The sequence below is a fragment of the Oncorhynchus nerka genome, linkage group LG24 (assembly GCF_034236695.1).
Source record: "Oncorhynchus nerka isolate Pitt River linkage group LG24, Oner_Uvic_2.0, whole genome shotgun sequence".
Taxonomy (NCBI): domain Eukaryota; kingdom Metazoa; phylum Chordata; class Actinopteri; order Salmoniformes; family Salmonidae; genus Oncorhynchus; species Oncorhynchus nerka.
In genome coordinates, this window is record NC_088419.1 from 30,098,787 (window position 1) to 30,123,052 (window position 24,266).

Consider the following 24,266-nt stretch of genomic DNA (forward strand, 5'->3'; position numbering starts at 1 on the left):
TTAAGGGCTGTTCTTATGCACAACGCAATGCAGAGTGCCTGGATACAGCCCTTAGCCGTGGTATATTGGCCATATATTGCTATTATAAACTGGTTACCAATGTAATTAGAGTAGTAAAAATAAATGTTTTGTCATACCCGTGGTATACAGTCTGATATACTATGGCTGACAGCCAATCAGCATTCAGGGCTCAAATCAGCCAGTTTATAATGTCCCTTTAGTGATGAAATATAATGTGTCTCTCTCTTCATTGACACAGGCCTTAGCAGTGGGTGAGTTATTTATGCATTTATGTCTGAATACATAACAAACCAAGCAGCTTACTCTCTATGAAAATAACCATAAAGGGAATACATGAGGAAAGGTGAAATTACTAAGTAACTCACACAAGCAGATACACACTTGGAGACCCTCTCCTCTTATCATTTAAATCAGAAGTCGAAAAGGCTCTCATGCCTATTTGCCAAAATGTTTCCTTTATGTCACTGATTGTTTTAGATACCTACATGGCTGAGTTCATGATAGAAAGCAATGCTACGTTGAACGTCTCTGGTGCTCTATCAGCAATCAAGCAAATAGCAACACCTAATGCAACAATGACTATTGAACTGCTTGAACTAACAGCAGGTACAGTATCACTATTTCTACCAAATATGGTTTCATAGAGAAAAATGTGTTTAAAATGATTCTCTATCAGTGTTTCGTCCATAGCCCGAATTGATAATGTGTGTTTCTTTGTAGAATGTAAAATTGTCGGGAATGCTTCTACGTGTAACTGTTCATCAGCGTACATCTGGAGTAACGACGTGTGTGGCAATTTCCAGTGTTGCAATTACTCATATTGTAACGCAAATATTTCTGACTACCCAGCCCTCTGCATACCCAAAGTGAAAGGTACTATTGCTGATACTGTTATTTCTGCTATCATTCTTCTATATGATCAATAGCCTAGCCCTAGTTGATACTATCATTCTTCTATATGATCAATAGCCTAGCCCTAGTTGATACTATCATTCTTCTATATGATCAATAGCCTCAGTTGATACTATCATTCTTCTATATGATCAATAGCCTAGCCCTAGTTGATACTATCATTCTTCTATATGATCAATAGCCTAGCCCTAGTTGATACTATCATTCTTCTATATGATCAATAGCCTAGCCCTAGTTGATACTATCATTCTTCTATATGATCAATAGCCTAGCCCTAGTTGATACTATCATTCTTCTATATGATCAATAGCCTAGCCCTAGTTGATACTATCATTCTTCTATATGATCAATAGCCTAGCCCTAGTTGATACTATCATTCAAGTATTGTTATGATTCCTTCTTCATTGTGTCATTGTTGCTGTTGTTTCTACTAATTGTCATCCACTGCTATTATTAATGTAGTTATTGTTGCAGTGTTACTGTATATTTTACACTATTGTAATTGTTTGTTTTTGTTGACATAGTTCGCTTTAATGGAACAGTCCAAGTGAGAATAACAATTAATCAAACTGATACTATCAAAAAACAGGTACATTTGTATTTTTATTTTAGGGAATTCAAATTAGCTGAAATAGTAGTCTTGGTTGTGATAAAAATGATTTAACATGTATAGTGAGTTAAAGTGACACCTGAACACACACTATATGTAATATTGATGCTAAAATGTCCTTTTCTTCTCAGCTTACAGATGGTTTTAAACAATTACATGGGTTTGAGTGCCTCAATGTGTCTGGACCGAGGTAATGAAATCTAAATGTATTGGATGTATTTTCTCATTGCTTAATATTTGGCAGAGTGCTTGTTTTTCTCCCCAAAGGTGCAACATCAATTTCTGATTTTGTCTCCCTTTCACCCATTGGCAACTCAATACGGACACATAAGGGATGATGGACAAATTGTTGATTTCAAAGTGGATCTCAGTGTCATATTTCTGACTGATACACTTGCAAAAATAATAGCTGACCTGGAACCTACTGTTGGCAAAATAGCTGTTGAAACATCAGGTAAATGCCCTGCCCCTTCCAATACAGTACAGCCATTTCACGTAGTGATATTAAGACCATGAGTAGATCTGCCAAAAACACCGGGGCATTAGGCTCAGATAAGTCACATGAGAAAATATTTTATACAGTATATATATATTTTTTTAAATGGAGTCTCTGCACACTCTAATCAGTTGTAGTTTCAGAGTTTAACTTGCTAAGCTTTCGATACTATGATGACCTTCGCCGGACCATACAAACAAGTACAGAGACAGTTTCATACTGATAAATGTTGCAAGGATTATGGTATGAAATAGATTGTTATGTTGGAAATGATTATGTAAAGCGTGTAAGGATGTATTGTATTATTTATTGCATTGATACTGTATGTTTTTGCTTTTCCACAGGACTCGTGAGCATTCAGTATCCATTGGACACAGTGAAATTCTCCTCAACACCGACGCTAAACTGCAGATTTGAAGAGAAAACAAACGGCTCTTGGAACTGGAACCTGTTAAAAGGAAATAAGACATTTGATCTGAACACTGGAAGGAGCATAACAGTCTCATTACCCAATGAAATGCCACACAATTGTACCACAGTCCAAATTATAAAGTTGTCAGGGAACTGGGCAGGTGAGTCTGAGAGACCTATGATGCTTGCCAATATAAGTTGAGGGTGTAAGATTCTATTTCATGTTTATGAAGCCATTGTAAATATAGCATCTCATTTTGTTCGATGCTGAAATAGGCCTACTGTTGGTAATGTTTATTGCTTTTTGAGTGATGATTAACTATTTTATCCCTCTCTTAATGCTTCTGAAGGGATTTATAAGTGTGGATTTTCCAAAGGGTCCATTGTGCACGCAGCCACTGCAGAGTTGAAGGTAGCCCTGCTACCAGATAAGATCACCATGACGATTGACCCACTGACTGTAGAATGCCAAGATGCAGTGCCTCCTGTGACAGTCACCGCAACCATCGATAACAGCACAGAGCAATACACAGTCACTTGGTCATACCAAAATAATCTCCAAACTCCAAATCTCCAAACTCAACCAGGTACCAGGAACTCTTAGTCTTGTGTCTTGAACAATGTATCACCTTGTTTATTTTTGTGCTCAAAATGATTAAAGTTGCAGTAACTTGATAATAAATAAGCAGTTGCTTATCAACAGATAGTTTGTTGATAGTATGACCATCTGTAGAGCATCTACAGATGGAAAACCTTCACTATCCAAATAAAGTGTGACCACATTCTATTCTAGTACCACCAACGGGGATAGCCTACACCACAGTGATATCTATAAATTGCAGTCCATCAAGCTCACCCCATGTTGTCATCGTCAGCTTTACAAACCAGATGGATGAGATCAGGAAAGCAAGCATAACTATCCCAGTGATATATGGTATGTTCAGATTGTATGAGTCCATAAAAAAAAGGGAAAAAAGGAAAAGCCATACCAGTTAATTACTATCCCTCAAATGTGATTGGTTAAAGTCCCCTTACATCCAGAAGGGATGAAGAAGATGAGGCTTAATTCCTATTAATACTCTTTACTGATGTTTATATTCAGCTCATGACAAGAACCAGGCTTGTCCTGAAGACAATAATGTTTGGCCAAAAACCCCAAAAGGTGTAACTGTCACCATCCGAAAATGTGAGGTGAATAGAGTTGGGTACAAAGAGCGGACATGCAAGGGGCCTGAGTGGATGGAGGTGCTGGATAACTGTGTCAATGAGGAGCTCGACAAAGTTGTCAATGCAGCAGCAGTGAGTATGACCTTTCACCTTCTGCACTCACACAACTCTTATACTGTGAAGTTGATATGGAACATTGGTAATGTTTCGGTGAATGCCTACATTTTCTGTAAAAGTGCATTCCTGCCATTTAGTAATATGACAACACTACTCACGGGTTGGTCATATGATATATCACATTCTTCAACTACACATCCAGCCAATGGAATGCTGTGTGACTTGTGTTGAAATACTCTGGGCCTGTAGAATGTGTTGGTATAGGAAACCAAGTTACTATTCCATGTTTGTTTTTACATCACAGAATTTTAAAGAGGGACTTGGGGCCACTCTTCAGGTTGCTATTCAAATCTTTTCTGATTTGAAAAAGAGCATGGTTGCTGACTCAGTTGCTGATCTGAGTGCATCCATCAATGTGCTGGATACCATGTCGAGTGCATCAGAAACCATCACCCTGGATAACTCCATTTTAGATGTGAGCCATACCCCAAATAACTGTTATACAGTCGTGTACAATATATCTCATACAGAAACATAAATGTATATTTATTTTTCAGACATTTCTTGATGCAGCGAGCAACATGTTGAATAACACTTGGAAGGCAGTCAACAAAACCCTTGAATACGACATGTCCTCAAAATACCTCACGTCTATCGAGGGTCTAGTGAATAACATCAAAATGAATACCAGTGAGGGAAATGACACCCCAAATATACAACTCAAACTCTGCAATGTTCAAAACGGCACATCTTGCAATGACATTGTGTTTGGTGTAGAGGTCAAATTGGCCTTGTCCTCGGGAATAGTGAAAACTGTGGGAGTAAAAAACCTAGCTGACAAATTAAACAATTCTAAATTCTCAGACTATAAATTCCCTAGCATTGTCGTGTCAGCCACACTGCAAAACAGCAATGACTCCAAAATAGACATCAAATTGGACTTTCCCATCAACCAGTCGATGACTCAAGACTCCAACATCCTCTGTGTGTTCTGGAACACCACATTGAACGAATGGTCTGAAGAAGGCTGCAAGTGGAAGAAAGGGGTCAACAATAGAAGCTATTGCGAGTGCACCCACCTGACCTCCTTTTCAGTGCTGATGTCAAAGATCCCGGTGACCCTGCTCTTTCTGGATGAGATCACCTACGTGGGCCTCGGCGTGTCCATCTGCTCCCTCATCATCTTCCTCATCATCGAGGCGCTGGTGTGGTCGGCCGTCGTCAAGTCCAACCTCTCGCACTTCCGCCACACGGCCCTGGTCAACATCTCTCTGTGCCTGTTACTGGCCGACTGCAGTTTCCTGGCCAGCTGCTTCTCCAGCATCAAAACCTCTACCTGGTGCCTCGTCCTGACCGTGACCAAGCAGTACTTCTTCCTGGCTATGTTCTGCTGGATGCTATGCCTCAGCATCATGCTACTACACCAGCTCATCTTCATCTTCCACCCGCTGAGGAAGAGGGTATATCTGCTCCTGTCCACCATCCTCGGCTACATCTGTCCCACAGTGATAGTGTCAGCTACCTATGTGTACTACAAATACACAGGGAAACCCTACCACAACACGGAAACCTGCTGGCTCACTTACGAGGGACTTCTGAAAGGGTCCATTCACGCCTTTCTTCTGCCCGTCGGGACGATTATTTTGATGAATCTCTTCTCCATGGGTGTTGTCATCATGACACTCCTAAAGTCCACCGTCTCTGATGGGAGTAAAGCCGATGAGAAAGAGGCAGCCAAAAGCATCATGAAAGTGATGGTCTTTTTAACGCCAGTCTTTGGAGTAACATGGGTTTTGGGATTCTTTGTGCTGCTCAGTGATATCAACTCACCAATGAATGTTCTGATGAATTATGCTTTCACCATCATAAACTCCTTTCAGGTACTTTGTCATCCATTTTCCATTACAGATATTCCTGTCTGAAATTATTGAGTGAAACTAGCTGTAATTAGTTTTTACCATTGTATTCATTGTGTGATGTTTTTCAGGGCCTCTTCGTTTTGCTGACTGGATGTTTTGCAGAGAAAAGGGTATTTGTCCATCTTTAAAGATATAGATATAATATAATATAAATGAAAGATATAATTTAATAGTGTTACAATAGTGAATAATGTATACTAACTGTATAGATATTATGTACCCTTACTACTACTCCTTCTTTGTCATGTTAATACCAGGTGAAAGATGAGGTGTTGAAACTTTTCTTGGCTGGGGTGAGTTCTGCTCTTTTTTTCCCTGCTTTTGTTGTCTTTCCTTTCAAGTGGTGTTGGAGGGCCAGTAGGAGGCACTCTTTCCTCTGGTCTAAAAAATATCCCAATGCCCCAGGGCAGTGAATGGGGACACTGCCCTGTGTAGGGTGCCGTCTTTCGGATGGAACGTTAAACGGGTGTCCTGACTCTCTGAGGTCATTAAAGATCCCATGGCACTTATCGTAAGAGTAGGGGTGTTAACCCCGGTGTCCAAACCATCACGGTCACCTAATAATCCCCAGTTTACAATTGGCTCATTCATCCCCCTCCTCTCCCCTGTAACTATTCCCCAGGTCGTTGCTGTAAATGAGAACGTGTTCTCAGTGAACTTACCTGGTAAAATAATGGATAAATGTGTCAAATGTGGTTAAATCTTTCTTCAAGTTGCTCTTATACCTGTGTAGGAATGCTATAATTATGCTAGTTACAACATTGTACTTCCATAGTACTATGGTAATTGTCTTGTAATGACATAGTAAACTTTTTACCAATTTAATTAGAGCAGTAAAAATAAATGTTTTGGTATACCGGGGCGGCAGGGTAGCCTAGTGGTTAAAGCATTGGACTTCAAACCCCCGAAGGTTGCAAGTTCAAACCCCCGAGCTGACAAGGTACAAATCTGTCGTTCTGCCCCTGAACAGGCAGTTAACCCACTGTTCCTAGGCCGTCATTGAAAATAAGAATTTGTTCTTAACTGACTTGCCTGGTTAAATAAAGGAAAAATAAAAAATACCCGTGGTATACAGTCTGATATACCACAGCTGTCAGCCAATCAGCATTCAGGGCTCGAACCACCCAGTTTATAAAGGCTGTTAAATAACAGAAAACGCCCCGTTCTATTCCTTTGTAATTAGAAAGCAAAGCAAAATAAAGCACCATGTATCAATATTGTAGTGTAATTACAGTGTTACTACACAGAAAAGCAACATAGTGTTACTGAACGCACAGATATAAATCTGCCCACCTCTCTCACCAGGCACGTACTACCAAAGGGACAAGTGAGAGTACAAAAGACCTGACAAAGTCCACTTCAAATAATTGATGAACATCAAGGTTTGTACAGTCTTGATACAAGACAAACATGTGCTAACATGTGAAAAACACCTAACTCTTAACTCCTCCAGCCCTTAATTAGTTAAATCAGGCATGCTAGTATTGGGCTGTAACAAAAGCCTGCACACTTTAAGGGTCTGCACGATTGGGGAATGAAAGACACCGTACTCATCATATGTTTTCTGCCTCAGAAAACAAGCTATATTCTGGATCAAGCTATATACTGGATCAAGCTATATACTGGATCAAGCTATATACTGGATCAAGCTATATTCTGGATCAAGCTATATACTGGATCAAGCTATATTCTGGATCAAGCTATATACTGGATCAGGACCAACCCATATGTCTGCCACTACTCTCACCCAGACAGAAACATCCACCTGGTTGTTTCCTCAAAGACAGGGATGGCTGTGGTTTAGGTGGTGTTTAGACAGGTCTTATCATGATTTCATTATATTATGTCAATTACCTATCAAGTTTCATATTCATATCTGAACTCCTAGACATGAATCAATTGCTAAACACATCTTTGTGATTTCCTGTACACTTATTTTCTACAAACAGTACAGTAGCATACTATGATGTCATAATATTACTGTTGTGTTGGTCAATGGCATTTGGTTAATAATACTAATGATTCAATTGATTGAGTTTTCCTGTACTTGCATTATTTATAACTGTAGATGAACTGTGGCAATCAAAGTTATTGTAATAAAGGAAGGCCAGGATTCCAGGCATGTTGTAGACAAACACATTGCATACTGACAAAGTGCCTTTTAAAGGCTATTTCCCCAACATTTGCAAAGATCGCATTCACGGTAAACACTGCAGATATTGGCTCAAGCTGAAATTACCTTGAAAATGCCCTTCAAGTGCTGTGCACTTGTAGACAACGTGCCTTTGATTGAATCCCGGCCTAATTGTCTTTTTTAATCTAAACCCACTGCCACCAATTCATTTTTTGGAATATAGGAGTATCATTTGTGGCTGTAGAGCAAATGCATTTATGTAATAGAATGAGAAACCTAGGGATGGATTCAATCCATTTCGACAAAGTATCGTGGAAGATCCACATAAAAATGTTAAGATCTTCAGTGCTACGGAATGAATAGAGCCCCTAGATTAACTAGCTTTATTAGGGAAAGGTAGTATCTCCATTAGTCTATGATCTCGATTCAATCCAGAGTGTGATTGACATTTAAAGGCAATGTTCCCACATTTCTCAGAGACTGCAGTCACAGTAATGTCAGTCCACTCGGAAATTGCCTTTAAATGTCAATTACGCTGTAACATGAATCTTCCGCAGTCTGAATTGAATCTGAATTAAATCTCGCCCTATGTTCATGTTTTTTTACATTGTTATCTGTATGTGTGTGTGCTCTTGCAATCATCTAATAATCAATCAAATAAAGAAACATAAATCTCACAGAAGCAATTATTTCATTGTTTCATTCAGGCTCCTGAGTGGTGCAGTGGTCTAAGGCACTGCATCTCAGTGCAAGAGGTGTCACTACAGTCCCTGGTTCGATTCCAGACTGTATCACATCCAGCCGTGATTGGGAGTCTCATAGGGCTGCGCACAATTGGCCCGGGGTTGGCCGTCAATGTAAATAAGAATTTGTTCTGAACTGACTTGCCTAGTTAAATATACTGTTATTGAGCAACTTGCCACAATATTGTTTTAGTTCGTGTTATAGACCATTACAAGCGTCCAAACCTAACATAATCATAAGTAATTTAATAAATGAAAAGTCCCTCTCTGCAATGAATTGATTGCATGCCAGCCATGGTCAAGGAGTTCTTATTGATTCAAAATAACAATATCAAATATACAATACGCGTGGCAATCTATAATCACTGTTTCTTAGAGAGGCATTGGGATTGAGGTGGTACATAAGTATAGCTGTGACGCAGTATGGTGACTCAGTGAACTCTCCGGATGACTGAGAAGATGGCCAGAGTCAGCACGATCGTCCCTGCCGCTCCACCAATCAGAACGCCCAGAATGCGGCCATCGATATGTTGCTTCTCACACGTCTCACCAGCATAGTATGTGGCCTGGCCAGTGGCACACCTTAGTGAGAATAACAGCCATTATGAGTCAGTGATAACAGTGAATACACATACTCACTCCTTGTCTCCTATACCATATTGTACTGTGCTTTCATGGAAGCAAAAACCCTAGTAAAAATGCAGGGAGCATGTCAAAATGATAATGTACTGTATATTGCAAGTAGTGACTCAGATGTGATGTGCCCGTGTCAAACTTCACAATTACAGCATCAGTCAACACAGACAAAGATCTGGCAGATTTTGGAGTGGAAATGTGTGTATGAAAAAACAGAAAAGGAAATTAGTGTATGGTTTGTCACACAGTAACTGCACTATCAATTCAGCACTATAGCGCAATTAATATGTAAAGATCATTTCAGATTGAGCCGACATATGCAGCGTTTACCGTGAATGTAGTCTCTGTAAACGTGGGAACATTGTCTTTACATTTCAATCACGCTGCAGGACGGAATTTCCGAAATACAGATTGAATTGAACCCTAGGTGTTGGTATGGGGTTGTGCAGGTCATACTTGTAAACACACCTGCACGTGGCTTTCCCATGTTTCTCAACCACACACACTCCCCCGTTGAGGCAGGGGTCGGGGCTACACAGGTCACTAGGGATGGCCCGTGCCTGTCTGTGTTTGGGACCGTCAGCCATCTCCTTCTCCTGTCTGGGGGTCTCCTCCTCTGGGAGGTCACCACTGGGACTCTTTGGTTGGACAGGGACCTCCATCTTCACCAGGTGGGTCAAATCTGGAACACATCCACAAATAATAATTGTTTAGTGTTAGGAGAGAGAATGTTGTTGTTTTTGTTGTTTTGTGGTGTAATAATCCAACTGCTAAATTATTCAACTCTATTTTGTCTCTTGCTGTCAAGTGACCATATCAATTGATTGCTTTGCACAGTTTTAGGGTGACGTGGGTTAGGTTAAATAGTAACAGTCAGAAACTGTTCAAATCATCACATAACAATATACACGATATATAAATGTACAGTGTACAGTGCATTCGGAAAGTATTCAGACCTATTTTACACATTTTGTTAAGTTACACCCTTATTCTAAAATGGATGAAATTGTTTTTTTTTCCCCCTCCTTAATCTACACTCAGTACTACATAATGACAACGCAAAACCACTGAAATATCACATTTACATAAGTATTCAGACCCTTTACTCAGTACTTTGTTGAAGCACCTTTGGAAGCGAATACAGCCTCGAGTCTTCTTGGGTATGACGCTACAAGCTTGGCACACCTGTACTTAGGAAGTTTCTCCCATTCTTCTCTGATGATCTTCTCTAGCTCTGTCAAGTTGAATGGGGAGCGTCGCTGCACAGCTATTTTCAGGCCTCTCCAGAGATGTTAGATCAGGTTCAAGTCCAGGCTCTGGCTGGGCCACTCAAGAACATTCAGAGACTTGTCCCAAAGCCACTCCTGCGTTGTCTTGGCAGTGTGCTTAGGGTCGTTGTCCTGTTGGAAGGTAGACCTTTGCCCCAATCGTACTTTGCTCTGTTCATCTTTCCCTCGATCCTGACTAGTCTCTCGGTCCCTGCCGCTGAAAAACATCCCCACAGCATGATGCTGCCACCTCGATGCATCACCGTAATGATGGTGCCAGGTTTCCTCCAGACGTGACGCTTAGCATTCATGCTTCTAATGGTCTGAGAGTCTTTTAGGTGCCGTTTGGCAAACTCCAAGCGGGCTCTCATGTGCCAAGCCTGATTGGTGGAGTGCTGCAGAGATGGTTGTCCTTCTGGAAGTTTCTCTCATCACCACAGAGGACCTCTAGAGCTCTGTCAGAGTGACCATGGGGTTTTGGTCACCTCCCTGACCAAGGCCCTTCTCCGCAAATTTCTCAGTTTGGCCGGGCGGCCAGCTCTAGGAAGAGTCTTGGTGGTTCCAAACTTCTTCCATTTAAGAATGGCCACTGTGTTTTTGGGGACCTTCAATGATGCAGTCATTTTTTGGTACCATTCCCCAGATCCCCAGATCTGTGCATTGACATAATCCTGTCTCAGAGTTCTACAAACCATTCCTTCAACCTCATGGCTTGGTTTATGCTCTGACATGCACTTTCAACTGTGGGACCTTATATAAACAGGTGTGTCCCTTTGAATTTACCACAGGTGGACTCCAATCAATTTGTAGAAACATCTCAATGATGATCAATGGAAACAAGATGCACCTGAGCTCAATTTCAAGTCTCATAGTAAAGTGTCTGAATACTTATATAACTAAGGTATTTCTGTTTTTGTTTTTTTTACATTTGCAAAATTTCTAAAAAACCTGCTTTCGCTTCGTCATTATGGGATATTGTGTGTAGGTGGATTAGTAAAATGTTTTATGTAATCCATTTTAGAATAAGGCTGTAACGTAACAAAATGTGGAAAAAGTGGATTGGGTCTGAATACTTTTTGAATGCACTGTATGTCTCGCTATTTTGTATGTAGAGCAAATAAACTGATGTTGTCAAGTTTGATGTACAGGCCCTCACCGTCAAAGTCGGCAACAATGATGAGATCATCGTTCTTGAGAAAGCTTCTCCTGTGCAGCTGGTCATGAGAGAGGAACGTAGTCCATCCATACTCAGATCCTCTGTAGCAGTTGGAGCTCGCGTCCCACTCCGCCCCACTGGTGCTGGTGGGCTTGACCCAATATGGGTTAGTAGTATCTGGGGAAAAAAACAGTTTAAGGTATTAACATGTTACAAAGCCAATTATTTTACATGTATCAAAAGATTGCCTGGTGTATACTTTTGATAGTATATTTTATGGTGGACTAAGATCATACAAGCGTATACAATTTCACAGCGAATCAGTAAATACTGAACAATACTGTGCCTATTTGTATGCGATGCAAGACATATTTTACGTAAGGGACTCATAAGCACATGATTACATTAACTGACCGGTGGTGAAGCTTCTGGTGGCAGACATCCTCAGCTTAGCGTCAGGGTCCTGGTCCATGGCAGTGACGGTAGCCTGCCTGTTCATCACTGGCCACTCCATCACACCGTCGTTCTCCCCGCTGCATAGATGGAAGGTCACACCCACATAGTCAGGATATGTGCCGTTTCTTCCCTTGGGGTAGAGGCTGATCCCGTAAGCATAACCCTCAGCGCTGTAGAACGGCTTGCTCCTGATGCGCCCTCCGGCTGGAGTTATGGCGAGCAGGCCAGTGAAGTTCTGAATTCTCCAAACGCCGCTGGGGCAGGTGGTTTCTGTTAATGTGATGTCATCGATCAAGATGGCCCCCTCTGCATTGTTGTTGGACCCTACCGTGCCCTGGAAGAAGTAGCGGAACCTCTCTTTGACCTTCAAGGTCACGTGGGCTACATTCCAGGAGTCATCTCCATCACCTGAGGAAATAAGACATCTGATCAGCTTCCTGATCACCTTCCTATACTCCTGGAGTAACATGCAACACAGACACTATCAAAACTCTACAAACCATATGTGTAACACATTTATGTATTTCGTTGAAAGCGGGGTTATCCTGAATACAGTACCTGTGATGGTATGGACCTTCTTGACACTGCAGACATTTCCTGTCCCATCGTCTGTTCTGACCCACACAAACAGCCTGTCCCCGGGAAGCCCGACCATCTTGTAGAAGAACTGCAGACACTGCTCCTTCCTCTTAGGGTAGAGGATGCGTGACTCTAGAAGAGCGCTTTTCCCCACTGTCGCTTCAGATGTGTCAAACCTCATGAAATAGCCAGCATCTACAGAGAGGGTCATTGATACAGTACAAATACTTAACCAACCATATATGATTGCTAACATCAAGTGGAAGGATTGTCATGACTGTCCTGTGAGGATCCAAATTTATAGGGGGAGGAGGGAATTGGTGTGGGGGGGGTTGACACCTCACACCCTGTTGTAAATCAAAGGAGAGGAGATCCAGTGTCTCCCTCTCCAAATTCACAAAGGAATGTGCTTTATCTCCAGAGACTTTTCCCGCGGAAACTTTAACTCATTCAAAAGCGAATACTGGAACAATATTCCCAACAGAGAACTTGGGAATGGTGATATTGTTGGTTATTTTGTGATGTCATTAAACATGTTATAAAGGAAATACTGTAACTTGGAAAGTATACCCACTACATGTGCGAAATCTCCATCCAATACGTTGTGCATGAAATATGAACAATGATGAAAGTGTTTTTGTTAAGAGAACGATGTGATGTTAGAAATATAAGAGGAAATTGTTTCTATAACTTTGTACAAGTGAGTAGTCACTGCCCCTTGAGGGAGGTCAGAGAGCATGTCAGCCTCTCGAACAACCCCATTTTGAATGGACTGTATAAAACGAGGGCTTAAGAATTCACATATGAGAACAGAAAGGCGTCTCAAGTGGTTCGAACTCTGACATCTCAACACGAGGTAGAGACGATAGTCACCTCCCAGACAATAACTGGTACAGCTGATCAGCTGTCCTAAGTAAAGTATCTAGAAAAGTGAACTTAAGCGGGACCATACTACTACTCTTCTTAATCTCATCCCCCAATGTATACCACCGACACTGCTGGCTAGCCTATATTCAAAGAGAAAGGTTCAGGAGCGAATGGAAAGTAGAATAAACTCTGTAGTTCTGTTCAGGACTATACGACAAGTCAATGGATACTGGAAAACGGCAGAGGACAACAGTAGAAGAGACAGGTGGGGACCCTTTTGGAGCATTACAAGCGTGCTTCGGGAAAGGCCCAAACAAAACCCCTTCCAAGAAGGCTTGGTTCCAACCGAGATACCCGGCGAACCAAGGCATTTACACATGAATACATTCATGATTTCTTACTCCAAACGGGCGGCGGTTCGTGTGCAAAGTATATGATTACTGTGAGAGTAGTTTCTAAATGTACCAAAGTGTTATGTCTCTTCCCCTCTCTCGCCCTCCCCATCTCCTTTTAACAAGCTGCAATATTGTGACAGTCTGCTAGGGACCTGTTTCTAATGTATTGAGTGTGTATGTTTATCCTGTGTTATCATTTAGTTAGCTAGTAAATAAATAATTAATCACATTTGTGTAGTACTGAATCATAAGTAAGGCTGAGGTTTTTGCAGATGCAGGAGGTTTTGACTGTTCAGAATGATGATATGATACGAGGGGTTGATTCATACATTGACTGTTTTATGGATGTGATAAGTAAATACCTTTTAGAGTTTAATTCGGGAGATGGTAACTAAATAAACAATCGCTCTCATGGTGGCCCAAATTTCTTATGCGTTAATTGTAACATTATTCATTTAATCAGGAAACAAGTCAATGTAGTCAGTTGATTAGATGAATAACAGTCATCATATGAATGAAAGTAAAGTCACGACAGGATGAAGAATGTGAAAGATTTTGTCCGTGTGTGTAGGTAGTACTGTAGGAACCTCTGCAGCGGCCTGCCAGTGTGTGGTCTGGCTCCTCAGCGCTGCTCAGGGTCTGGACCCAGTCTGCCTCGTCAGTCTCACCCTGGATCATACCACAGATGTTGATCAGCTCAAAGGAACACTGGTCCAGGAGAGTGTGTGTATTGGCTGCAACAACAGCAACTCTGTTAGCTGTTATTCATAATCATCATCATCAAATCTCTATCAGAATGGCAATGTCTAAGGCTGTGGTTGTTCATCATAATTTCCTTATACTTTATTTGATGCTACTGAGCAAAGTTGATGGCTCTTGCAGTTTGATCATGTAGGTCATTTCATCTGGGTCACTTACTGCAGTCGTACAGGCGGTTCAGCCTGAGCAGGTCTACTGCGCTGAAGTCCAGACGCTGTCCGATGATCTCATTGAACGCTGGGATGGCTGTGGTGATGGTAGGGACGGTGGCGTTCTTGTTGAAAGACAATGGCCTGTAATGCATGACGGACTCATAGTCATATGGCGTGTTCAGGTCTGTGATGAAGTCGTCCTCATACTTGTTAAAGTTGTGCTCCTTTCCTGTAGATATGCAGGTTACAGAATGTGTTATTCAAAATTGTTAGACGCTTGTAAATCACTTTTCCAAGTAAGATTTGCACTTATTCTTGTGTGGATTGTGTTTTTTCCCCTCCTATTTCTAGGCAACGTGTTGGAGCTAAAAACACAAGCATTTTGCTCTACATGTGATAACATCTGCAAATCTGTGTACACTTTGATACACAACTGATACTTGTATGTGCCACCGTCTGTGCTTAACTCCATCACACCCACCTTCTATGATTTGGTCCCACCAGATCTTGACGTAGTCGTCTCTGTCAGAGCGTGACTGCTCATGGTAGAAGCCCAGAGCGTGGAGGAGCTCGTGCTCCACGATGGCCTTGGTGTCACAGCGCGCCCCTATGGAGAGGTTCTGTCCTACCTTATCATCTCCTACAAATGACCAGCATCTGTGGCCGTCACAGACAGGATTACGCATTATGACACGAGAGTAAACACAAAATCAAATCAAATTTAAAAAAATGTTATTTGTCACATACCGAGAAATGCTTACTTAATAGACCTTAATTATCCCTAAGTGTCGATTGACACAATCCCCATCAAAATCTGTCAATTTAAAAAGAGATATCCGTTTTTTTTTTGCATTGGATGTTTCTCAATCCACCTCCCCAGATGTCACGGTGAAATGTGTTTGTCACACCATGAGACATCCCCAAAAAATCGGTATTCTCACCAAAACGCCTGTAGCGTCTGAACTATTTTGCCTATTATATATCTATTATGACCTCCACAAGTGTCAGGGGACTCATCTGTCCAAACTGTTACGGCTACAAACTAATGTGACCCCACTGTGGAAAGGGGAGATTCTCACGAAAACGATGGTGTCATGGGACTCGTTTGAAGGTAACTGGTACTAGTTTCAAAAAATGAATGGAAGTATGAAGGTAGTTTTCTGCCTACCCCCCAAAAGGGGTTAAATATGTGTATTAAAAAAGCAATATTTCTGAGCTCCTAGATATATGACAGACACTTAAAAAACAATTATGAATGTGTTTTTCAATGTGTTTCTATGGGCTATAGTAATAAAAGCCTAATGTAATATTTTATCAATCATTTTTTTATATATATATTTTTTGACCTGAAGGGGTTCTAAAATTCTAACTCAAATCGCTAAATGATCCATAAATGATCCCCTTAACCAAGAAGCCCTGAACCAACAATGAAGAGTTTTAAAAAAGTAAGTAAGAAAAATGTGCTAAAGGAAAAATAGAAACAATACAATGTTTCCTAATTTGTTCTGTGGAGAAAACTGATTCACAATCGTACAGCTTACTTCATATTTCACCATAACATTACTTTACTGTGGTCCACACAGAATATGTACCTCATCATAACAATGGTGACATGAAGGACAGTACTCAACAAAATGCTTTAGCATATTCTGTCACGTTCGTCGTATGAATCGGACCAAGGCGCAGAGTTGTTTGCGTACATTCTATATTTATTAAAAGAATGAACACTGAACACTGAACAAACTAACAAAACAACAAAACAAACTGTGAAGCTAATATGAATAATGCAGACAGGCATCTAAACATAGAACAAGAATCGACTAACACAAAAGGGAAAATGGCTACCTAAATATGATCCCCAATCAGAGACAACGATAAACAGCTGCCTCTGATTGGGAACCATATCAGGCCACCATAGACATACAAATACCTAGACCTACAAAACCCCTAGACATACAAACACCCTAGACAATACAAAAACTAGCATACCCACCCTCGTCACACCCTGACCTAACCAAATATAAAGAAAACAGAGATATCTAAGGTCAGAGCATGACATACAGTATTCCTCGACTTTACACTAAAAGAGGGGTCACCGTTTATTACAGGTTTGGAATCTGTAGAGGCATAGAACACTATGATGAATGTCATTTCCTTAGATAAGCATTTTCTAATCTGTGCTCGCCATAAAACCTTGTATTTTATGCTTTGGAGGGACAGACGGTCCATAAAGTTAACCAAGAGCTCATGACATTACAGTGTATTTGGCGGAACTCACCCACTCAGCTTTGTGAAGGAGATGTATGTGCTTTCTCCCTCATAGGGCTTGAAGTCCACACAGGATTTCAGGCGGTATGCTTCGAATGCCTGGTGAATAACACCTTTTGCATTCAGCTCTGAGGGAGTGAATATGAACTGGTTTTCAGAATGTTGTCAATGACTGTATTTCACACAGCATTGAGACATGGTTGGTAGAGCCTACATACCCAAAGAATCTGTCAAGATGTAAGGAATGGGAAACTTCCATCTTCTCGTTTCATCCAGGATTGCATTTCGCCTTGGCTGCAAAATCCTTTTTTTTTAAATGAGGCTAACTGATTTATGTTTAGTCAACTATTACATAGAACAAGGCTATGAAGAGAAGTGTACTTACATCACCTGCAATGTCTCCCTCAAAGAGATTTAGATCTGCTTCTGAAATATCAGGAAATAAACAAATCTATCACTCTCAGTGAAATAAATATTGCCAGATTTGTGAGATTATTGCACATACTATTATATAACTTCCGTAATGTTACAGTTTAACTGAGAGAGTGTAGAGAAAATTACCTGAATTGATCTCAAGTATATCCTCTCGCAATTCACCTGCATCTGCATCACCACCTATTCATTCAACAGAGAAACCATTCTGTAAGATCACAGAGCATTATCACACATACACCCTTATGCACGAGACGATCTAGAACTTACCATAACGTGTCGGAACAGCTTGCACCTACAACAAAAAGAGACACTGCTTGACTCACAACATATAATTGATCAAATGTACAATTATTATAATTAAGTCAATTGCTTTCAATAACATAGGATGTGTGCCCTACCTTGAACACAACCAGAATTGCAATGAAAGCGGTGATCCTCCATGGCGCATTGACAAAGCCCATGTTTAATCTGGAGGAGTTGGATATGTGTTTATCTGCTATTGTAAACAGGCCAATAAAGTCAGAGTCTGGATGAAACTTTGATCTATACAGATGTAGGATCTTAATTTGACCACCATTTTGTTGCTAAGAATTTTCTTGCACAGCAGGAATTGCATAGCTATAAATAATGTATCCACTTTACAATATCAGACTTGATTTGCTCTAATGGAAATGTATCAATCCCTACATAAATGTCCATTAATAATAATCCACATAATAATTCACATTTACTGTTGCTGGAGGATTGTTTTCCTGTTGTAACAAACTTGCTCAAATTAAGATCCTACATCTGTTTATAATGACTGTAATGAGTAACGTGAACTTAACACTTGACCATCACATCTCTCTCTCTCTCACTTTGCCGTTCAGTCAGATGTGTCTTGTCATATCATTATCTTCAATGATCTTATCTTGTAACCTTGGCAGATAAATATGTTATTGTGTTTTGGTGCTATGTCAGCAACAGTTTCAAACATGATTTAGTGATTTCGTTTGAGTTTCTGACATGCACTTTTAGCATGCAGGTTTAAGTTTCTTAAGTTTAAACCTAATTTCAAAATGATTTTAATATAAAACAAATAGTGTATTAATCGCAGTTGTGTTTTCTCCAGGTTTATGTATTTACTAGTCTTCATTTGTCCTGAGCTACATGGTGTTATTAAAGACAGGCAGAGTGGGTAATAGTGTGTCAGTGTGTTTGAACATACAGTGAGCTCCAAACGTTTGAAACAGTATAGCTTCCGTCCTTCTCCTCGCCCCTACCTGGGCTCGAACCAGGGACCTTCTGCACACATCGACAACAGCCACCCTCGAAGCATCATTACCCATCGTCCCACAAAAGCCGCATCTCTTGCAGAGCAAGGGGAACAACTACTTCAAGGTCTCATAGCGAGTGACGTCACCGATTGAAACGCTATTAGCGTGCACCCCTCTAACTAGCTAGCTAGTGAGTTCAAAAGTATAGGGAATGTGATATATATTTTTAATGGTGCTGTACTCTGTCACTTTTGGATATGAAATTATACAATGACAATAAGGTTAAAGTGCAGACCGTTAGCTTTAATTTGAGGGTATTTCCATCCCTATCGAATAAAACGATAAGAGATACAGCACAATTTGTACATAGTCCCCCCTTTTAGGGTACCAAAAGTATTAGGACAAATTCACTTATGTGTATTAAAGCAGTAAAAAACGATGTATTTGGTCCCATATTCATAGCACGTAACAACTACATCAAGCTTGTGACTATACACATTTGTTGGATGCATTTGCTGTTTGTTTTGGTTGTTTCAGATTATTTTGTGCCCTAAAGAAAGGAATGGTAAATAATTTAATGTGCCATTTTTTAGTTCATTTTACTGTAAATAAGAATAGAATATGTTTATAAACACTTCTACATTAATGTGGATGCTACCATGATTACGGATAATCCTGAATGAATCGAGTGAGAAAGTTACAGATGCACAAATATCATAACCCCAAGACATGCTAACCTTTCACCATTACAATAACAGGTGTCATTAATACTAATCATGGAAATTGATTCAAAATTATTGATATTATACTAATAAATCATATGTAATTTAGATAATGTAGATAATGAAAAAATGCTGGCAATTTTCTTTAATTATTAATTACCTATTTATTTCTTATTCTTGACAATTCGTTGCAGCCCTCCCATATATGCAACATTTGTATTTAGATGTTTTGTCAGGATGACAGAAATGAAAGTATAGAAATGTGCCCTTAAATCAAAATAGGATGAGAGAGAACAATGTGGGGTTGTGTTTACATGTGGTGTCTTTTGTTGTTGTTGTTTGGTTAGTGTTGTAAGAATAATTGAGTCTGCACTTTAACCTCACAATCATTGTATCATTTAAAATCCAGTACAGAGCTAAAGCAACAACAAAATGTGTCACTGTCCCAATACTTTTGGAGCGCACTGTACATCCTTATATTTGATTCTGGTTATGGGTGGCAGGGCAAATGGTGGATAACTGGTGAACAGACTAATGTTGGAGACAATACTTTGAATAGTTTGATTTTAATCCGTTAAAAGCTGCACGGAGGTGCATTTCACAGGCTACAAATAAACAAACCAGTATCCAGATGGAGGCCACAGACAGATTGTCAAGACAGTGTTTAACATTACAACTGACACATTTACTTGTATAGGCCTGCCAATGTTTACTTCCACTGCCTTTCTGTGAATGTTTGGAATAAAAAGAAAAGTGAACATTGACATTTAAAAATGCATAAAGTCTGCATCTGATAGTTGTTCTGGACAGCCTCAGTCCTGACTCCGGAGCTGAACTGGAGACTTAATTGGAACTTCACTTTTGATCAGCGGCGTTAGATCTGGAAATACAAAACGACAGGGGACATGTTTAACACAGTTTCAAGTGTGATCCCCCAAAAATCTCAGAGCCCTTTGAAAGTAGAGTCAGGCGCACCTTCAAACTCAACGAAGAGAATGAGGTCATCATTCTTCAGGTAGCTCCTACTATTGAGGTGGTAGTGGGAGAAGTAGGCATTCCAGCCCCAGGTCCAGCCATGATAACAGTCACAGGATGGGTCGTACGTCCCCATCTTGGACGGGTTATCCCAGTACAATATGTTGGAGTCTGAAAGATTGTTATATATAAGCAGATAATCTGCATATAGATTATGTGAAGGCAATTGATTTCCATGTCCTGATTTATATTGATGTATAGATGTCTTGTTATGCTGACTCATAAAAATGTTGGTAATGCTATGACGATTGTTTAACCTAAAAGCTTTAATAGCCACAATAATCTGAGTGTGAGGAAAAATAAAAAATGTATGTGCCCCTTTGAACCAACATTAGCCTGCCCCATACCTGGGATGAGATGAGTGGGACTGGTGGTGAAGCTGTAGGAGAAGGACTGCCTCTGCCTGACGTCAGAGTCCTGGTCCAGCAGTGTGATGGTGACCTGTCTGTTCCCTGCCGGCCACTCCATGGCCTGGTCGTTCTCCCCGGTGCTCAGGTGGAAGAAGGCCCCAATGTACCCATCGTAGTAGGAGTTGGGTAGCAGCTGGATGCCAAAGGCGTAGCCCTCGGGGCTGTAGAAACGTGGGCTCTGGATGTACTCCCCTGTGGCGTAACTCTTCATGTACTCGCTGAAGTTCTTGATACGCCATGTTCCACTGGGGCAGCGTGTCTCCGCTAATAAGAATAAGAATAAAGACAATAAAAACTTCATTCACATAGCACCTGTCATACACATCGAAGGGTTTTACAGTTACTTAAAATGTTAAGCCAGAGTACCGTACCTAGGGTGATGTCATCCACCTGGATCCCCCCCAAGGAGTTGGCTGGGTCGCCCCTGATCCCCTGGAAGGCATAGCGGAACTTGGAGTCCATCGTCAAAGGAACGTGGGCAATCTTCCAGGAGTGGTCGTCATCACCTGTGAAAACAGATGCAGGGTAATGATCATTTTTAAGGTTGAACATTTTCAAACAGTAGCTGTTGAAGCTATATTATGATGCTACAACGCATAGCACAGCCATGGTTTATCAGATTATTGAGCATGGCTGTTCACCAGTTTTCTCAAGCCTACCTATGAAATTCCCAGCTGCAGTAGGGGATAAGACTTTGCCTTTAGCATCCTCCTTCCTGGTCCAGACCACCAGCTTGTCCTTGGAGCTTCCAGTCATCTTGTAGAAGAACTGCAAACACTGCAGATTCCTCTTGGGGTGCAGGACCCTGGATTCCAGAAAGGCTGAGTCGCCTGCCCGGCCGGTGTCGGTGTAGAAGTTCATGAAGAATCCTGCGTCTACACAGATCACAGACAAGATGTTATCATAGATGTGTTATGGTAAAATAGTTATGAATGCCATTCAGAATGGTTGATAGACCTGTGTCCACCCTTGCGAGTGTGGAGGGGCAGGAGTTTTTTTCTGGACAATGTCAGGGATCCTGACCCTAGTATTACTGTATGTTAACCCTACCTTTGCACTGGCCAATGAGAGTGTGGTCATGAGACCCTGGCTGGCTCATGGTGCGTACCCAGTCACCATCATCGTTACGGTTCTGGATCATCCCACAGGTGTTAACGGTCTCAAAGGCACACTGGTCCAACAAGGTCAGAGAGGAGGCTACAGGACAGACATCATACACAAGCACACTAAGCAAACTTAATCAATTAAACACAACATCAGCAGTTTTCTCTGGTCAAATCAAGTGATTAGGAAAAAAGTGATGGTCCTCTTGATCAATTGACCTGATCAGGAAAAACTCACAGCAGTTATACATCCTGTTGAGTCTCAGTAGATCCAGGCTGCTGAAGTCATTGTACTGGCCCAGCACTTTGGTCATCTCTGGGTCCTTGGCTGTGATGGTTGGGTACCGTGGGTCTTTGTTAAAGGAATATGGACCGTAATGCATGATAGACTCGTAGTCGTATGGCGTGTTCTGGTCGGTGATGAAATCGTCAGCGTATTTATCAAAATTGTGGTCCATACCTGTAGAATGTACATACAAAGGTTGTGGTAAGTTTTACAATAAGGCTGGCTGTGCAAAAATGTTTTGAGTGTTGAGCTCTTGAACCTTACCAGGCAGGACCTGGTCCCACCAGATGTCCACATAGTCATCTCGGTCGGTGCGAGACTGTTCATGGTAAAAGCCCAGGGCGTGGAGGAGCTCATGCATTATGGTGCCTTTGTAGTCACAGGATGGGCCCAATGACAGCTGTTGCCCTGTCTGTAGGTCTCCGACCATAGACCAGCACCTACAACAATATCCGTGATGCCACAGCAGTGAATTATCTCTTGAACACGAGAGACCAATCTTATCCACATAGTGCCAGTGTGGGTGCAGACCATTGTTCCAGCCAAGCAGTAATGCACAAGATTCAACTCAGGCTGTTAAGACTGTGATCATTAGCAGAATCGAGTGGAGGAGCAGACTCGTATATCAGAAAAACAAACTATACCCATCTAGCTTTTCAAATTTGATAAAGCTCTTCTCTCCTTCATAGGGTTTGAAATCCACACAGGATTTCAGCCGGTACATCTCAAAGGCCTGGAAAATGACCCCCTTGGCATTCAGGTCTGAAATACAAACAAGGGATTAACAGACTATAAATATTATAATCTGTATGTGTCTTGATTATAATGGTACCCATAGTTCAGTATTCTTTAATCATGGTTTATCACCAGTTAAAATCATGTTATTAGGATGAGAGATGGTGCACATTTTTACCAAGGCTGTCAGCCAGTATGTAAGGGATGGGGAATTTCCACCTGCTGGCTGGATCCACAAGGGCATTGCGTCCAGGCTGATAGAGTGATATAACTTTTATTACAACACTTAATTATCGATTGCACCGGAAGTACTATCGTTGTCTTTATTGAAATCACATCAATCAAAATCTAGATAGATAAAAGGTCAAAGTTTCATTTATAGAGTGCGGGCTATTTACCACTCTTCTTTTTTTTATTGAAAGCCCTATTTTTTCTTCTACGTCGAAAGACAGTGAACATACTTGCAGACAATGAGAGGTTTAGCACAGTACTAACTTACATTCAATGCAATGTCGCCCTCAACAACAGGGGTCTTCAATCCTATGGAAAATCAAAGATTATAGACATGGAAGATAGTTTTAAAACACCACAAAATATAATATCAAATACATACACTGTATACCAGTACGCACAAAGAAAGTTACCTGAGTTGACGAAGGGGATGTCTCGTCGTATCACCTCATCAGCATCAATGGCAAAGGCTACAGTAAGATCCACAATGTTAGACAATGAATGCATTTTCATTTGGCTATAAACGCATTTGAACACTTTTTCTTAGACCTGTCTTGAAACTACAAATATGTCTTGTTATGTAAAATAACTCACCAATGTGACATGAGCACCATTCGGGTGCATTACAAATGTATACGATTTGATTAATAATAGGTTAAATAAATATAGTTCTCACATTTCTCCTTTGACATCCGCCTAATCTGTGAAGTGAGATGAGAATGTTGTTTTCAAAATCACGCATTCGTGGCAAATGTATTAGATAGAGAGAGAGAGATCTTACCGTGAATGCAGAGGACGGAGACAGCAGCAGTCCCAGACAGCACAAGACCCCCAGTAGTGACATTTTGGAGAGGTTGACCACAGACCTGATACCACAGCACTAATTAAATCCCTTTAAATACTCTTAATACAGCAAGCTGGAAGGGAAACTTTGACCCACAGGTGATCATGTTACATATCAGAACTTCAATACAACACCAATACTTT

The 24,266-nt window shown here is 40.9% G+C and overlaps 3 protein-coding genes across 5 annotated transcripts; 1 reads left to right on the top strand and 2 right to left on the bottom strand.

Annotated features, from left to right (window-relative positions):
• Positions 1-352: 352 nt before the first annotated feature.
• On the top strand, positions 353-8,838 carry adgrf6 (adhesion G protein-coupled receptor F6). 2 transcript variants are annotated; one of them, XM_029631476.2, is made up of 14 exons: positions 354-627; positions 742-894; positions 1,458-1,522; positions 1,675-1,733; positions 1,876-1,997; positions 2,384-2,611; positions 2,801-3,037; positions 3,244-3,384; positions 3,553-3,749; positions 4,039-4,209; positions 4,292-5,614; positions 5,722-5,763; positions 5,911-5,946; positions 6,959-8,838. In XM_029631476.2, the coding sequence occupies exons 1-14, from the start codon at positions 453-455 to the stop codon at positions 7,022-7,024; spliced, it is 3,015 nt and encodes a 1,004-aa protein (XP_029487336.2). In that variant the 5' UTR covers positions 354-452; the 3' UTR covers positions 7,025-8,838. The 2 variants fall into 2 exon arrangements, with proteins under 2 accessions (XP_064864875.1, XP_029487336.2); XM_065008803.1 differs by having other exon boundaries at positions 353-627; positions 5,911-8,838.
• Positions 8,824-18,000, bottom strand: mep1a.2 (meprin A, alpha (PABA peptide hydrolase), tandem duplicate 2). 2 transcript variants are annotated; one of them, XM_029631477.2, is made up of 14 exons: positions 17,900-18,000; positions 17,769-17,793; positions 17,628-17,681; positions 17,452-17,492; positions 17,285-17,360; positions 17,077-17,194; positions 15,280-15,455; positions 14,806-15,027; positions 14,475-14,621; positions 12,605-12,820; positions 12,005-12,454; positions 11,591-11,767; positions 9,635-9,848; positions 8,824-9,112 (listed from the first exon to the last, which is right to left on the bottom strand). In XM_029631477.2, exons 1-14 carry the CDS (start codon positions 17,960-17,962, stop codon positions 8,962-8,964), a joined length of 2,130 nt encoding a protein of 709 aa, XP_029487337.1. In that variant the 5' UTR covers positions 17,963-18,000; the 3' UTR covers positions 8,824-8,961. The 2 variants fall into 2 exon arrangements, with proteins under 2 accessions (XP_029487337.1, XP_029487338.1); XM_029631478.2 differs by lacking the exons at positions 17,769-17,793; positions 17,900-18,000 and having other exon boundaries at positions 17,285-17,370; positions 17,628-17,667.
• A 2,028-nt stretch (positions 18,001-20,028) lies between these two features.
• On the bottom strand, positions 20,029-24,184 carry LOC115107817 (meprin A subunit alpha-like). The gene is made up of 14 exons (XM_029631480.1): positions 24,061-24,184; positions 23,956-23,980; positions 23,693-23,749; positions 23,548-23,588; positions 23,227-23,302; positions 22,958-23,075; positions 22,578-22,753; positions 22,266-22,487; positions 21,975-22,121; positions 21,584-21,799; positions 21,296-21,430; positions 20,862-21,188; positions 20,455-20,625; positions 20,029-20,359 (listed from the first exon to the last, which is right to left on the bottom strand). The coding sequence occupies exons 1-14, from the start codon at positions 24,121-24,123 to the stop codon at positions 20,292-20,294; spliced, it is 1,842 nt and encodes a 613-aa protein (XP_029487340.1). The 5' UTR covers positions 24,124-24,184; the 3' UTR covers positions 20,029-20,291.
• Between the last annotated feature and the right edge of the window lie 82 nt (positions 24,185-24,266).

Excerpts from the sequence above, each read along its gene's own strand:
- adgrf6 (XM_065008803.1), top strand. The coding sequence starts at position 453 with ATGCCTATTTGCCAAAATGTTTCCTTTATGTCACTGATTGTTTTAGAT. Across the intron at positions 3,385-3,552 it reads AACTATCCCAGTGATATATG|CTCATGACAAGAACCAGGCT; the intron begins GTATGTTCAGAT and ends GTTTATATTCAG. Across the intron at positions 5,615-5,721 it reads CCATCATAAACTCCTTTCAG|GGCCTCTTCGTTTTGCTGAC; the intron begins GTACTTTGTCAT and ends GATGTTTTTCAG.
- mep1a.2 (XM_029631477.2), bottom strand. The coding sequence starts at position 17,962 with ATGGGCTTTGTCAATGCGCCATGGAGGATCACCGCTTTCATTGCAATT. Across the intron at positions 17,682-17,768 it reads AGCTGTTCCGACACGTTATG|GTGGTGATGCAGATGCAGGT; the intron begins GTAAGTTCTAGA and ends TTGAATGAATAG. Across the intron at positions 17,195-17,284 it reads CATCTTGACAGATTCTTTGG|AGCTGAATGCAAAAGGTGTT; the intron begins GTATGTAGGCTC and ends TCACTCCCTCAG.
- LOC115107817 (XM_029631480.1), bottom strand. The coding sequence starts at position 24,123 with ATGTCACTACTGGGGGTCTTGTGCTGTCTGGGACTGCTGCTGTCTCCG. Across the intron at positions 22,488-22,577 it reads GTGGGACCAGGTCCTGCCTG|GTATGGACCACAATTTTGAT; the intron begins GTAAGGTTCAAG and ends TACATTCTACAG. Across the intron at positions 21,800-21,974 it reads TCTCATTGGCCAGTGCAAAG|ACGCAGGATTCTTCATGAAC; the intron begins GTAGGGTTAACA and ends TGATCTGTGTAG.